Below are 17411 nucleotides of genomic sequence, written 5' to 3' on the forward strand. Positions count from 1 at the left end.
CCACATGGGGCTAAACACAGAAGGGACAAACAAGGACAGACAAACGGATTGAGTCGATTACATCGACCCCAGTGCATAACTGGTACTTAATTTATCGACTCCGAAAGGATGAAAGGCAAAGTCAACCTCGGCGGAATTTGAACTCAGAACGTAACGGCAGACGAAATACGGCTACACATTTTGCCCGGCATGCTAACGTTTCTGCCAGCTCGCCGCCATCACAATCATACCATCACAGACGTACAGAGGTACTATTGGAAAACAACAGTCATATATGCAAAAAAAAACACAAAATTGCCCTGCAGGTATATACAGGTAAGAACATGCATAGGTCAGTTTATTATTAGTAGTAAGTTTGCCAGGTGGTAAGCTGGCAGAATCGTTAGCACGCCAGGCAAAATGCTTTGCAGTATTTTGTTTGTCTTTACATTCTGAGTTCAAATTCCTCCAAGGTTGACTTAGCTTTTCATTCTTTCAGGGTCAATAAAATAAGTACCAGGCGAGCACTGGGGTTGATGTAATCAACTATCCCCCTCCACCAAAATTGAAGGACTTGTGTGTACAGCTGAGAGGGTTAGGGTGAGTTTGAGGGAATCATTCAGTGTTGGACAAAATGGTTGACTATGCTCGGCCCGAGGCTATAGTGGAAGACACTTGCCCGAGGTGGCACACAGTGGGACTGAAGCCGGAACCATGTTGCTGGTAAGCAAGCTACTTACCACACAGCCACTCCTACGCCTTTTCTAACATAAATACAAGGCCAAAATATGAAGAGAAAGTTTAACCGACTGAATCAAGCCCAGTACACGAATGTTATTCATTTAAGAAACAAAAACAATAAATAATTAAAAAAAAAAGGAACCAAACAAACTAAATACAAAGAGATTTTTACTACAGGAGAGAGAGAAAAGACAAAAACAAGACAAAAAAAATCTATGGAAGTTACAGAATAATGTTAATGTTCATGGTTAAGAGAATGACCATAAGTAATGTAGTGAACAGATGGTGAACATGATTGTTGGTCAACAATGTAGCAGTTCTAGACACAGTCTAGCATTTCAGTTTCCATCTCATTCATGGGATCTTCCCCTGGGACGTCTGAGTCACTGTCTTCCGAACTGGCAAGGGAAGTGAATATCTGTTTCACAGGTTTCTCTGAAAGTGTGGAAAAGAAAGTCAGTATAGTAATGAGAAAATTACAAAGGGATTGAGGACAATGGGTGTTTTGTCTGGTGGGGGCAAAGCCGGCTGTGAGGATTTGGGTCTTCGAGGCATTGACTTTCGTACCAATCTGCAATGCAACATGCTGGGGCTCGTTGATAGCAAACTGGACATCAGCAAATCTTTCGCCAAGTATTGCATTGAGGATGAATGAAGCCAGCTCAACCCACCCCGGGTGAAATGCTGTCTCAAGACAAGAAGAGAAGAAAGGGATTGAACAAATATATGAACAAATTATAGGTACAGCTTGCTTACCAACCACATGGTTCCGGGTTCAGTCCCACTGCGTGGCATCTTGGGCAAATGCCATCCACTATAGCCTCGGGCCAACCAATGCCTTGTGAGAGGGTTTGGTAGATGGAAACTGAAAGAAGCTTGTCGTAGATATATGTGTGTGTGTATGTTTGTGTGTCTGTGTTTGTTCCCGTAGCATTGCTTGACAACCAATGCTGGTGTGTTTATGTCCCCGTCACTTAGCGATTCAGCAAAAGAGACCGACAAAATAAGTACTAGGCTTACAAAGAATAAGTCCCAGAGTCGATTTGCTCGAGTAAAGGCGGTGCTCCAGCATGGCCGCAGCCAAATGACTGAAACAAGTAAAAGAGTAAAAGAGAACAAGACCATATAGGCACAGGCTGTATGGTTAAGAAGCAAACTTTGTAACCAGGTGGTTTGGGGTTCAGTCCCACAGTGCAGTACCTTGAGCAAGTATCTTCAACTACAGAATCCAAGACAATCAATACATTGTGAGTGAATTTAGAAGACATAAACTGTCTGCAATCACGTGTGTGTGTGTGTGTGTGCATATGCATGTGTGTGTGCCTTTGTGCTTGACCCCCATCACTGCTTTACAACTAGTGTTGGTTTGTTTGTGTCCTTGTAACTTAGCAGTTCAGCAAAAGTCACTTCGATCAGAGGTGACCAGGCTTATGAGCAACAACAACAGTCACAACAAAAACAACAGCAACTTACTTTTTGGAACTTTCTTCCCAGTGTTTTCGCCGACCGGAGAATAAGTATTGAGCTTATGGTACATAATCTCACGGCATTTGTCGTTCATGTCTTTCATGCACCAACCGTCCTTTTCATCACAGACCGTTTCCTAAAACAGACATATAAAAATAAAGGGGAAAAAAACATGAAAAGCAAAAACAAAATAAGTCAGATAGCACAAGCATTTTCATAAATACAGATTCTGTTCATGTGTGTGCATGTGTGTGCACATGTGTGCATGTGTGCACATGTGTGTATGTGTGTGCACATGTGTGTGCGTGTGTGCATGCACATGTGTGCATGTGTGTGTGTGTGCATGTGTATATGTGCATGTGTGCATGTGCATGGGTGTCTGTGTATACGTGCATGTGTGCGCATGCGTATGTGTTGCATGTGCATGTGTGTGTGTGTACATGTGTGTGCATGCACTGTGCATGTATGAGGGATGGGGAGTAAGGAGGGGAGAGGGGGCCCTAGAACTCGTAAGGCCAAGCTTAGCCCAGTTTCCATGATGAATAAGTGTCTGAGATTACAACACTACCATCTGGATAGGATGTCAGTCCATCACGGGGTTAAACTTCCTGGCTGTTGCTAGTCAAGTGGACTGGGGCATCGTGGAATGAAGTGTTTTGCTCAAGAACACAATGCACCACCCAGTCCAAAAACTGAAACCACAATCTTTGAGTAAAACACCCTAACCACGCACTAAGCCATGCACCTTCACTGATCTACTAGAATTAGCATCATCATCATCATCATTATCATCATCGTCATCACCATCAGTCCGAACAGTAGAGACTGAAGAGGTCACACACACATACACACAAATGAAGCCTCCATGTGTCTCATGAGACCATACAAGATTTTCCTTCAAAGAGCACATGCAAGGGTTTCCTTCAGAGGTTTTAATGGATGACCAGCAGTAGCCCATGCATGCAAGTCCCCCCTCTCCTCCATGCCATCAATGTTGTCCAAGAGATAGGCAAGATCCACTGCTGTTTGGTTCTACTACCAACACCAACCAGCAATGCCGTTGCTCTCACAACACAAACACAACACTTACAAGGCACCTCACCATCCCACTCCTTGCTCTAACAACAATTCCACCAACCCACCACCCTCATCTGGTATTATTTATTCATCAACCCAAAAGGATGAAGAGCACACTGTATTTTCCAGTAGACAAGTCAAATCTTTCAGACTAAAATCTACAACCAAAACAAGGTAAATTGATTTATACACTAATATGACTTATACACTAAGATGACTTTATACACTAAGATTACTGGCAGAAACGTTAGCACGCCAGGTGAAATGCTTAGCGGTATTTCATCTGTCATTACGTTCTGAGTTCAAATTCCGCCGAGGTCGACTTTGCCTCTTATCCTTTCGGGGTCAATAAATTAAGTACCAGTTACGCACTGGGGTCGATGTAATCAACTTAATCCCTTTGTCTGTCCTCGTTTGTCCCCTCTGTGTTTAGCCCCTTGTGGGTAGTAAAGAAATAGGTATTTCGTCTGCCGCTACGTTCTGAGTTCAGATTCCGCCGAGGTCGACTTTGCCTTTCATCCTTTCGGGGTCAATAAATTAAGTACCAGTTACGCACTGGGGATCGATGTAATCGACTTAATCCCTTTGTCTGTCCTTGTTTGTCCCCTCTATGTTTAGCCCCTTGTGGGCAATAAAAAAAATAAAATAAGATGATTTCGAAGGGCCAAAAATTCCATTTGAAATGCATCATGATTGGAAAGATAGTGACAATGTTTGACTGGTTTACATTACGGGTTGACAATATGTACTATGTTGGCTTGTATGCAGTGAAAAAATATGGTATCTGATCATAGCAGGATTTGAACTCAAAGTGCAGAGATTCAGAAAAAATACGGGCGAATTTTTCTAACAACCCATTTGGGTCCATAGTTGTTTGGACACAGGTGATTTGGCACAACTGACAGCACATTCGTTCTGTTTTGGTGACAGTATTTTATAGTGCTGGAAGCAAACACACATGCACACACACATGCACAGGAAGATGCACACACAGAAAGAAGTAGTGAGAAAAGAGAGCAGGAGAGAGAGAGAGAGGGAGAGAGAGGGAGAGAGAGAGGGAGAGAGAGGGAGAGAGAGAGGGAGAGAGAGGGAGAGAGAGAGGGAGAGAGAGGGAGAGAGAGAGAGATTACAGTTTATTAAGTGAATCCAATTGACACAAATACTTTCCCCTCTCTTCTTCAGACACACACACAGAAATTAACGCTCACACACAAACAAAATTCCAGCAAAGAAATTGAATTAATGACCTTTGAGCAAGTAGTTCAATTAATACTGTGTCCACTGGGCCACTTCACTCCTCTGCTGTTTGGACTGATGGGCGACAATGATGATGATGATGATGACAATGATAACGACAATGATGATGATGATAATGATGATGATGACAATAATGATAACGACAATGATGATGATGATGATGATGACAATAATGATGATGATGATGATGATGATGATGATGACGATGACGACGATGATGATGATGATGACGATGACGACGATGATGATGACAATGATGATGACGATGATGATAACAATAATGATAATGACAATGATGATGATGATGATGATGACAATAATGATGATGATGATGACGATGACGATGACGACGATGATGATGATGATGACGACGACAATGATGATGACGATGACGACGACAATGATGATGACGATGATGACGACAATGATGATGACGATGATGATGATGATGATAATAACAATGATGATGATGACGAAGATGATGATGATGATAATAACAATGATGATGATGACGAAGATGATGATGACAATGATGATGAGAAAGAAAAAGAATGCACTTTGTCTGCAGTGGTTGGTTACAGGGCGGATATTCACAAATCGCAAGACTTTTTGCACCACTTCCCACTCTTTTTCCCTCACACACACTCAGTCACATACACACACAAAACTATACGCATACTCCATCTCTCTCGCTCACACACACACACACACACACACACACTTTACCATTCGGATATCCTGTGGTGGTTCTTTTGTAATTTTGCTTTAGTATCCTCCCCAAATATTAAATAGTTTGGGGGAAGAGAGGAGGTGGGGGGCTGCTTAATGTTTAATTATATGGGGAGATACAAGGGTGGTCGAAGGGTGGGGATGGTTGAGGGTGGTGAAAGGGTGAATGGAAGGATGGTTGGCAGGTGGTTGGGAGAAGGGGGCACCTAAGTGGTGGTGCAAGGGCAGTGAGAAATGGGGCGAGAGAGAGATAGAAGGAAGAGTGAGGTGAGGAGTGTGGATGGCAGGGGGTGATGGGTGAGTGATGGTGGTGGAGTGGTGACGGAAGGGTGTAGGGTGGACAAGTAGTGGGGAAGGGTGGTGATGGAAAGATGATGGACAATCAGTGGAGAAATAGTGGTGAAAGTGGACAAATGGTTAGGAGCATAATGGTGACAAGAGGGGCCAAATTACCAATCATTCATGGGTTCAAAGCATGAACAACCCCTATTCAAGTTCAAATTAAAATAATCTCAAAGCATATTAAAATGTAATTTGCATCAATTAATTAAAATATAATTGATGCAAATTAAAATGATTTTGAAGCAAATTGAATCTCTTTTTGTAAGTAAATAATGCCATAAAACAATGGCCAGATATTTTCAATGTCTTCATCTAATGAGAAATGGTAATTTAGTTTTTTTAACAACAACACTTCTTGACCAAGTAACAAAACATCTTTTATATCATCATCATCATCATTTAACATCCAAGTTCCATGATGGCATGGTTGGATGGTTTGTCCAAGGACTGCATTGAGCTCCAATATCTGCTTTAGTATGGGTTATATGGTTGGATGCCCTTCCTGGTGCCTACCACTTTAAAGCATGGACTGGGTGCTTTTTTTTTTTGCCACCTGTATTACTGAGCTCACCAATACAGTTTGCAGGACTACAAATTCATAAGGTCAGAAATTTCATAGATTGGGTTAGTTGTTTAAATCAACCCTAGCACTAGATTGGTATTTTATTTTTATCAACCTCAAACCCTGCTGAGGTAAACTTTGCCCTGTGGGTAGTAAAGAAATAGGCATTTCGTCTGCTGCTACGTTCTGAGTTCAAATTCCGCCGAGGTTGACTTTGCCTTTCATCCTTTTGGGGTCGATTAAATAAGTACCAGTTACGCACTGGGGTCGATATAATCGACTTAATCCGTTTGTCTGTCCTTGTTCGTCCTCTCTGTGTTTAGCACCTTGTGGGTAGTAAAGAAATAGATAAACTTTGCTCTTCTAAATAAGAAATAGAAAGCAAAGTTGACTCAGCAAAACTTGAACTTGAAATGTACTCTTTAGGAAATACAAAATCACAGCTGCTCTACACATAAGCACACTTGATTCAGAGAAATCCTTGTTCCACCGAGACGACCAGCTCCAGTTTGTTGAGCCACACTTAATCAATTTGTTGACTATAACTCTCGGAGTGGTTGGTGTTAGGAAGGGCATCCAGCTGTAGAAACACTGCCAGATCTGACTGGCCTGGTGCAGCCGTCGGGCTTGCCAGACCCCAGTTGAACCTATTTCTTTATTACCCACTAGGGGCTAAACACAGAGGGGACAAACAAGGACAGACATAGGTATTAAGTCGATTACATCGACCCCAGTGCGTAACTGGTACTTAATTTATCGACCCCGAAAGGATGAAAGGCAAAGTCGACCTTGGCGGAATTTGAACTCAGAACGTAACGCAGACGAAATATCGCTAAGCATTTCGCCTGGTGTGCTAAAGTTTCTGCCAGCTCGCCAGTTGAACCGTCCAACCCATGCTAGCATGGAAAGCGGACGTTAAACGATGATGATGATGATGATGAAACACTCACAAAGAATCTTCAATGTTAGCTGTGGGCATTTGTCTAACAACCCAACAAATGACTCAATATATTCATGTTCTATATTCCTGACTTTGTCAAGGACACTTCCATGTGATATCTAATCTCTATGCAACCAATTATACACTGTTACCATGTTAACACTGAGTGCCCCAGCAATGGAATCCCAGTCTTTTTCATTACATATGGGAAATGAATAACGAGGTGTATTTGCATCAACAACGAACGCATAGTATGCAAATTAGGCAACAACTAAGTTCTGGTTTGCATTTCACATCAAAGGCCTTAAAATCTGTAGTTTAACTGCTTTATTCCTTATAGAATGTTGAGTATAAATATTTATTAATATTTAATCATGCTAAAGCAGTAAGCTGGCAGAATCGTTAACGCGCCGGACAAAATGCTTAGCGGCACTTCATCCATCTTCACGTTCTGAGTTCAAATTCCGCTGCAGTTGACTTTGCCTTTCACCTTTTCAGGGTCAATAAAATAAGCACCAGCTGAGTACTGGGTTCAATACACTCGACTCATTCCCTCTCCGAAATTGCTGGCCTTGTGCCAAGATTTGAAATCAATGTTTAATTTGAAATCCCTTTTGCACAATTCCTTAAAATATTTTAATTATAAAAAATAAGACATTTTTTTAGTGTAAAATAGGAATCAAGAATTGATTGAGGATTGAGAATCCCTACTTTAGACAATGCACACATTGATAGCCTACGTCTGAAAACAAGGCCGGAAGGCCATCACTGGAATGTCTCTGATTATAATATTGAATGTTTCCTAAGTAGCGTGATTAAATAATGAATGTACACTAATGAATGTGCAGCATACAAATTAGACCAGCTATTACAGCTAAATTCTGGTTCTTGCTTAATCTAAATAGCAGTTACTATAAAGTTCCCTTCATGAGCAGAAAGCTGAATGCGTGCCTGTCTTTTGGTAAGTGGTCCATAAATCAAATGACACGTCAGGACAATCTCTTTACTTGAATGTGTGGGAAGAAGATAACAAGTTGTATTTATATTTGTCGTAAGGTTCACAGTGAAGGCTTTAAAAACTGTAGTTTGACCATTTTAAACTCATCTTAAGTTTCTGATATAAGCAGTACTGTGCATAAATATATAGATATACTTACATGTGTGTGTGCACATGCATATATACATGCATGTATGTGTATATCTATATATGCATGCGTCTGCACAAAACACATGCACAGTACAGGTGTTTGTAAAGTATTCAATGTGGAGGTGGTCATGCCGATTGAATATCTGAGAAACTTTTCCATCCTGTGTTCGTGTCAACAAAGGAATGTTTCCTAAATAGTGTAGGTGGTTCATACAATAACTTATCTGTCCGAAAATTCAAACGGAAACTAGCACAGATACAAAAGACCAACAAAAGAGAATTAGGGTTGGGGGTCTTTATATGGTTGTTCAATCTGCTCAAAAATGCAGCCATATCTCTCTGATGCCACACCCTATGATCTTAAATAGGGAAGAGCCCTTTAGACCAGTGGTTCTCAGCAAGAGTCCATAAGACCTTTGGGGGCCCAGATAAGATTTTCTTGTTAAAATTTATGTGCAATAAATTGCTTTTACTTCTACAGTGTGAAGGCGCATGGCTCAGTGGTTAGAGCGTCGAGCTTACGATCGTGAGGTTGTGAATTCGAATCCCAGACTGGGCTGCGTGTTGTGTTCTTGAGCAAGACACTTTATTTCACATTGCTCCAGTTCACTCATCTGGAGAAATGAGTCACGACATCACAGGTGCCTTTCCCTTGGATAACACTGGTGGCGTGGAGAGGGGAGGCCGGTATGCATGGGCGACTGCTGGTCTTCCATAAACAACCTTGCCCAGACTTGTGCCTGGGAGGGAAACTTTCTAGGTGCAATCCCACGGTCAGTCATGACCAAAGAGGGTTTCAATGAGAGTGTAGTGACACAAAATATTTTAATCTTTTTTATACAATTCCTTAAAATATTTAATTATAAAAGACCTTTTTTTTTTTTCGAGTAAAATAGGAATCAGAAGGGTCCATAGGTAAAACAAGGCTTTGGTCGGCCTGAGGCTATAGTAGGTGCCATGCAGTGGGAATGAACCCAGAACCATGTGGTTGGTAAGCAAGCTACTTACCACACAGCCACTCCTGCACCTATGAATTAATTAATAGAATTTCAAAATAAATAAACCTGAAACAGACTGAGGGTCGAGCCCCAGTATTTGACCAGGACCTTATTTTATCAACCCCAAATGGGTAAATCCAGCAGAATTAGAACTCAGAATGTAAAGAGCAAGAAGAAATACCACACAGCATTTTCTCTCTCCACTGTTCAAATGATCCATCCTGCCAGTCCACTCCATTCAGTAGCACATTAGTAACAATAGCAGAAAAGCAAAGAGTGAATTCAAATCCAATAAACCAATCCAAAACAAATTTAATCTGAGATTGTTTTCTTTTTTCATTTAAATAAAAAAATTTTTTTATGATGGCTGACTGAACACCTTTTCGTGTGTTGTTGGTAAACTGATAAAATAATAATCAAAAACACCTGGTCGAGTTACAGGATGTTGGACCTCATATAGTTTTATTGATTAACGACACCAATGATAAATTATATACAAGGCCAATGAGGGGGACGAAGGCAATACATGATAAATGAATCTGCTAAAAATAATATCCGGATTTCTCTCAACTGTCTTACAAAAGCAGGACACATTGGATAAAGTAATGTCTAAAAGGACAGTTTGATCACGACTGGAATGCTTTTAGTCCTTTAGCATTTAAACCAGCCAAATCCAGTCCAAATATTCTACCTGCCTTTGGTTCAGACCAGCCAGATGATCTGGCATGTCACACCTAGCCTACGATGTCATCATAAGAATGAACAATCACATCTGCTGCTACGTTCTGAGTTCAAATTCCGCCGAGGTCGACTTTGCCTATCATCCTTTCGGGGGTCGATTAAATAAGTACCAGTTACGCACTGGGATTGATATAATCGACTTAATCCATTTGTCTGTTTTGTCTGTCCTTGTTTGTCCCCTCTGTGTGTAGCCCCTTGTGGGCAGTAAAGAAATAAGAATGAACAATCACATCATCAAAATCTCAAAGCTATAAGATAATTAATTCAAAGTGATTAATTAATTAATTCAAAATAACATGAATAAAAAATAAGCACTGCATTTGAAAGAGTAATATGAATATGAATACTAAATGATTAATCATAAACCTACTTCGTCAAGGCTGACCCAAGACTACAAAACAACAATGCAGTGAAGCTAAAGAATGCCTGAGAAGTTATTTACCCAGAGAAAAGGCCTTATAGATGTCTATTAAGATATCACCTATTCACAGAAAATATGTATATCTATGTAGGATAGGTTACATTTAGATGTCTCAGTTTACAAGTACACGTGTTATTAGAGCTAATAAGTTTTAATATAGGTATTATAAAAGTATGGATTAGCAGAACCTGTTGAATGTTGGGCAAAATATCTTGTAGTATTTTGGTCGTGTATTTTTATACTCTGTGTTCAAATTTTACTGCGGTTCACTTTTATTGACCCCCGAAGGATGAAAGACACCGTTGACCGTGGAAGAATTTGAACTCAGAACATGAAGACAGACAAAATGCTGCTGAGCATTTTACCCAGCATGCAAAGATTTCTGCCAGTGAAAAGGTATTAAGGAATAAATGCAACAGTTTGCAGGTCTGTCACACCCACATAAATATATGAATGTCTGATCATGAAACTGAGTGAAAGCAAAACTTTTTCTTAGAAAAAAGAATATTTTAAAACATGGATTACAAAACTAGACAGATACTAAGAGCGAGAGTGAGAGAGAGAGAGAGAGATACACAACCAGAGAAAGACGGTCAGGTAAATAAATAGAAAGATGGTTGATAATTAGATAAATACATAAGTAGGTAGATATATAAGAAAAATAGCCAGGTAGAAAGAGAGAGAGAGAGAGGCTGACAGACAGACAGACAGACAGGTGGGTAGGTAGGTAAGTAGGTAGATAGATAGATAGATAGATAGATAGATAGATAGATAGATAGATAGATAGATAGATAGACAGACAGACACACAGACAGACAGATAGATGTAGGGCAGAAAATTGGGAACTCTGTTGATGTAGCAGCCTGGCTGTAGGTCACCACCATATATGGTATTACTGAGCAAGGATAGTTACATTTGTCACAGTAATAGAGTGAAAGTGAGAGGGAGGGGGTTAGAAAGCGTGTGATGGGAGGAGTGAGAGAAGAGAAGGAGAAAGGGGGAGAAAAAGAAACACTGTCACAGAGGAACATGCAAACATAAAACGAGAGAGAGAAAGAGAGAGAGAGAGGAAGGAGCAGAAGTAAGATAATGAAGGAAAAGAAGAAGAATGAGGGGGGGCCAATACAAAAGAGAAGAAAGAGAGAGAGAGATAAAATAGGTGTTTATATGACATGGCTATACAGGAGGGTCATGGTATCCTACACACACACATCTTACAGAGATACACACACACACACACACACACCACCACCACCACTTTTGCATAACAAATATGCAGGCACAAAAGTCAACATGGGAGCCTCCACTGGTCTGCTAGAAATAGCAGCCAAAATAATCCTTGAATTGCACCTTAGCATAAAGGAGTCTCTGGACTATGTAGTCCCTTAATATGCAAGATGGTGAGATGCTCAGTGGTTGGAATACCACTGATCATTGAGTTTGTGGATCAGTACTGACCTGGGGCTAAACAGCAACGACACTACTCCAAGCATCAACCACTCCAGCCCGAATGGAAGCTTCCAACTGACTACTCCGCTTGCTAGAAATAGCAGCTATATTCCCTACAGATCATAACCCTGGAATATATGATGGTCCTGTATACCTGAAAATTAGATGGAATGGTCATGGTTGAAAGGTTTTGATTATAAATATTGTAAAATAGCACCACCAAACACTAAGTGACCCATACATGTATGTGTGGGGAGGGAGAGGTCATGCAGGGAGTGGTGGTCAAGATGCAATGGTAAGGGTGGTAGCGGTGATAGTAATCATGCCGGTGGTGGTGGTGGTGGTGGTGGTGGTCATTAACCCTTTTAATACCAATCCGGCTGAAACTGCCTCTGGCTCTGTAGTACAAATGATTTGTTTTCATTAAGTTTAGAATTAAAATCTTCCACCAAACCTTAGTCACAATTTATGTTCCTAACACCAACTTAACTAAGTTATGTTACTAAATTCTTTGTTACATTTAAAATTAATTGAAAGAAACACAGAGCAGGTTCAGTCCCACTGCGTGGCATCTTGGGCAAGTGTCTTCTGCTATAGCCCCGGGCCGACCAATGCCTTGTGAGTGGATTTGGTAGACAGAAACTGAAAGAAGCCTGTCGCATATATGTATATATATATATATATGTGTGTGTTTGTGTTTGTCCCCCTAGCATTGCTTGACAACCAATGCTGGTGTGTTTACGTCCCCGTCACTTAGCGGTTCAGCAAAAGAGACCGATAGAATAAGTACTGGGCTTACAAAGAATAAATCTCGGGGTCGATTTGATCGACTAAAGGTGGTGCTCCAGCATGGCCGCAGTCAAATGACTGAAACAAGTAAAAGAGAAAGAGAAAACACAGAGCATCTCAAAATAAATACGGTAACAAAAGGGTTAAGGAATAGCTGAAGGATGGTGAGAACATAAGGAAAATATTTTGCAATATTTTTTCTGATTTTAAGACAGAATTTTAAGACCGGCAGAATCACAAACACACGGGGGAAAATGCTTACTTTTTACTCTTTTACTTGTTTCAGTCATTTGACTGCAGCCATGCTGGAGCACCACCTTTAGTCGAGCAAATCGACCCCGGGACTTATTCTTTGTAAGCCTAGTACTTATTCTATCGGTCTCTTTTGCCGAACCGCTAAGTGACGGGGATGGTAAACAAACCAGCATCAGTTGTCAAGCGATGTTGGGGGGACAAACACAGACACACAAACAGACACACAGAAGAGACCGACAGAATAATTATTAGGTTTACACAGAATAATTCCTGATGTTGATTTGCTCGACTAAAGGCGGTGCTCCAGCATGGCCACAGTCAAATGAATGAAACAAGTAAAAGAGTACATAGAGATAGATAGATAGATAGATAGATAGATAGATAGATAGATAGATAGATAGATAGATAGATAGATATATAGATAGATAGACAGATAGATAGGTAGATAGATAGATAGATAGATAGATATATAGATAGATAGACAGATAGATAGGAAGATAGATAGATAGATAGAGATAGATAGATAGATAGATAGATAGATAGATAGATAGATAGATAGATAGACAGACAGACAGGTAGATAGATAGATAGATAGATAGATAGATAGATAGATAGATAGATAGATAGATAGATAGAGATAGATAGATAGATAGATAGATAGATAGATAGATAGATATAAGACTATATTTTATTTTTGATTTGGTCAACGATTATTGAAACAGTTGCAAGATGCAATGAAAATTTTAGGAAAAATAACTACAGGAGTGGAAACTAAACCAGTGAGTGTGTTAAATAATAAGGCACTAAAAGAGAATGACTCTCCCCAGACACAACAGTATACATATATATATATATGTATGTATGTATGTATATATATATATATATTCATATAAATACATATAAATATATATATATACACGTAAATGTATATACACACACACACATATATATTATATATATATATATATATATATATAAATGAATAAATATGTCTATCTACCTATATTATGTATGCATGTATATGTTATGTTATGTTGCAACAGTGGATGGTGCACAAGCTGGGATCCTCGACGGGTGTCGGATGTAAGGATTCTGCAGGTCATCAACCCTGCAAAGCTTACAGCATGCTGGGCATCACAAGGGCCTGTAGGTTAGGGGCCATGAAGTTGCTTTAAAGTGGCTATGGAGTAGTCACTGTAAGCCCTGGGAAGATTCATATGTTACCCAAGGTAGTGCTAACTGGACACAGGTCCCCTGGATAAAGGTGCCTAGGTCAGCTGGATAAAGCTAAGTGACCATTGAAAGATCAAAATCACACCCAATGACTAACTGATTGACAGACAGATAGATAGATATAGATGCACATATTTTTATTATATATGTACACAGACACACACACATATATATATATATATAATATATATATATATATATATATAGAGAGAGAGAGAGAGAGAGAGAGAAAGAGAGAATGAGAGGGGAGAGAGAAAAAGAGAGAGACAGACAGACAGAAAGAGAAACATTTGTATGCACACACTTATATATGCACACACACGCACATATATATTATATATATATATATATATATATATAAATGAATAAATATGTCTATCTACCTATATTATGTATGCATGTATATGTTATGTTATGTTGCAACAGTGGATGGTGCACAAGCTGGGATCCTCGACGGGTGTCGGATGTAAGGATTCTGCAGGTCATCAACCCTGCAAAGCTTACAGCATGCTGGGCATCACAAGGGCCTGTAGGTTAGGGGCCATGAAGTTGCTTTAAAGTGGCTATGGAGTAGTCACTGTAAGCCCTGGGAAGATTCATATGTTACCCAGGTAGTGCTAACTGGACACAGGTCCCCTGGATAAAGGTGCCTAGGTCAGCTGGATAAAGCTAAGTGACCATTGAAAGATCAAAATCACACCCAATGACTAACTGATTGACAGACAGATAGATAGATATAGATGCACATATTTTTATTATATATGTACACAGACACACACACATATATATATGTATATATATATATATATATATATATATAGAGAGAGAGAGAGAGAGAGAGAGAAAGAGAGAATGAGAGGGGAGAGAGAAAAAGAGAGAGACAGACAGACAGAAAGAGAAACATTTGTATGCACACACTTATATATGCACACACACGCACATATATATTATATATATATATATATATATATATATATCTATATATATATATATATAATTATCATCATCATTTAACGTCCATTGTCCACATAACATACATATACACACAGACACACACATTATAATATATATCATCATCATCGTTTAACATCCACTTTCCATGCTAGCATGCGTTGGACGATTTGACTGAGGACTGGCAAACCAGATGGCTGCACCAGGCTCCTATATATATATATATATATGTATATATATATATATATATATATATTATATATATATATATATATATATATACAACAAGCTTCTTTCAGTTTCCCTCTACCAAATCCACTCACAAGGCTTTTTGTCAGCCCAGACACTTGCCCAAGGTGCCAAGCAGTGGGACTGAACATGGAACCACATGTTTGGGAAGCACAATTATATTTCGGCTTTATTTCAACAAATTTTATTCTACAAAAACAATAACAACATGTAACAAAAACATCTTCAAATGATTATTCCGGAGCATATTCACCATCCACTTCAATTACTGCTTCCCATTTGCTTGGCAGACGGTCAAAACCGTCATTTAAAGATGTTTTTGGTAAATATTGTTATTGATTTTGTAGAATAGAATTTATTGCAAAAAAGCTGCAATAATTATGCACCAACCTAATATATATAAATATATACGTATTTATATATTATCTAAAGCTTTAAAACAATAGTGACTTGAGAAAGACAGAGAAAGAGAGAGAAAGTGATTTGGCTGCTATTTCTAGTAAGTCAAGCAACCACATAGAGGCTCATTGGAGTATTTTTTTCTTTTTTCTTTTTCTTTTTTTTTTTTGTTATCAGGGTAGAGCTTGGAATGTTGTGTGGGTTGATCTCTTATGAATGTGCAGTGAAGCTAAGAAGGGGGTGGACGAGAGAGAGACACGGACAGACAGACAGACAGACAGACAGACAGCATGGTAGTCAATGAGGACTTGATCGACGACTTTATACAGGTATTTCTGTCAATACAGGACACCTATGAGAGAAGGAGGAGGAGGAGGTGGAGGAGGGGGGAAAATCAAGGTTTGCGTATGTGTACGTTACATGTGTGCGTGCATGCATGTGTGTGTGTGTGTGTGTGTACGTGTGCATAACTGTAGAACAAATGCATAATTTTACTCTGTATGTATGTGCATAAGTATTTATAGATCTACAATGCACACATTGAGATATATATATATATATATATATATATATATAATGTTGCAAATGAGTATATACTCATATACTCCCTGTGTGTGTGTGTGTGTGTGTGTAATATATTAATTTCGTTTTACATATAAATAAGTATACACCCATAATTTGTATAGTCACATATGCACATATATTCCATGTGTGTGTGTGTGTACACAAAGATGTATAGATGTGTCTATGTATGTGTATATGTAAAGATATATGTGTGTGTGTGTGTGCGTGCATATGTATGTGTGTGTGTGCATATATGTAAACAAGTGTATCTATGTACACACGCAGACACACATTCAAAGTGTGGGAGAGTCAAGTGCATATCTTTTGTAATGAAAATCCACTACTTGTAGGTGACCACCACTACCAGTTGTGGGGGTGTGGGAACTGGATTATCTAAACCTTCATGTTTTTACACTAAGCCAAAATAACTAAAACTAGAAATTTGAATTTTTTTTCCTAACTCAATTCTAATTTTTATCAAGTCCATAGATGATAACCTTCAGCTTTATGAGGTCTGGGGCTCAATTGCATCGTGTTGCACCTTTCCGTCACAGGTTCCAGCCTCTTCTGCAGTGTGATGATGGCGTTCATGCCTTCACCCTCTGGCATTCAGATTATTCTATTAAATGTAATGCTTATTTATTAACATTGTTTTTGAATTAATCATGAATTATCTTGTAGCTTCAGGTGGTTGACGATGTGGTAGTTTACTTTTAAAGGTGACATTGTAGACTAAGTGTGAGAGGCCAGATTTAGCCATTTGAACATAAAATAGATGGAATATTTTGGCTGGATATGGCCAAACTAACCCTTTCGTTACTCTATTTATTTTGAGATGCCCTGTGTTTCTTTTAATTAATTTTAAATATAACAAAGATTTTAGTAAAATAACTTAGTTATTATTAAGCTAGTGTTAGGAACATAAATTGTGACTAAGGTTTGGTGGAAGATTTTAATTCAAAACTTATGAAAACAAGACATTTGTACTACAGGGTCAGAGGCGGTTTCAGGCGGGTTGATATCAGAAGGGTTAAATGCTAAGGGTTAATGACCCTGAGAGCCATATCAGCAGAATCCAAGTTCTTCATAGGGCCTCCCGTGCTAGACAGGTCAAAGGATAG

General features: G+C 39.2%; 1 protein-coding gene across 2 annotated transcripts in view; it reads right to left on the reverse strand.

The window, feature by feature from the left end:
- Positions 1 to 870: 870 nt before the first annotated feature.
- Positions 871 to 17411, reverse strand: part of LOC115223034 (general transcription factor 3C polypeptide 5) — a 70904-nt gene continuing 54363 nt past the window's right edge. The window contains exons 9-10 of one of the 2 annotated variants that reach the window (XM_036511823.1): positions 2190 to 2323; positions 871 to 1155 (exon numbers count right to left, since the gene is read on the reverse strand). In XM_036511823.1, the coding sequence (XP_036367716.1) occupies positions 1104 to 1155; positions 2190 to 2323 (186 nt within the window). In that variant the 3' untranslated portion in view covers positions 871 to 1103. The remainder of the gene's footprint in view (positions 1156 to 2189; positions 2324 to 17411) is intronic. The other variant, XM_029793464.2, reaches the window with a different exon arrangement.

This window comes from Octopus sinensis, linkage group LG21, assembly GCF_006345805.1.
Source record: "Octopus sinensis linkage group LG21, ASM634580v1, whole genome shotgun sequence".
NCBI lineage: Eukaryota > Metazoa > Mollusca > Cephalopoda > Octopoda > Octopodidae > Octopus > Octopus sinensis.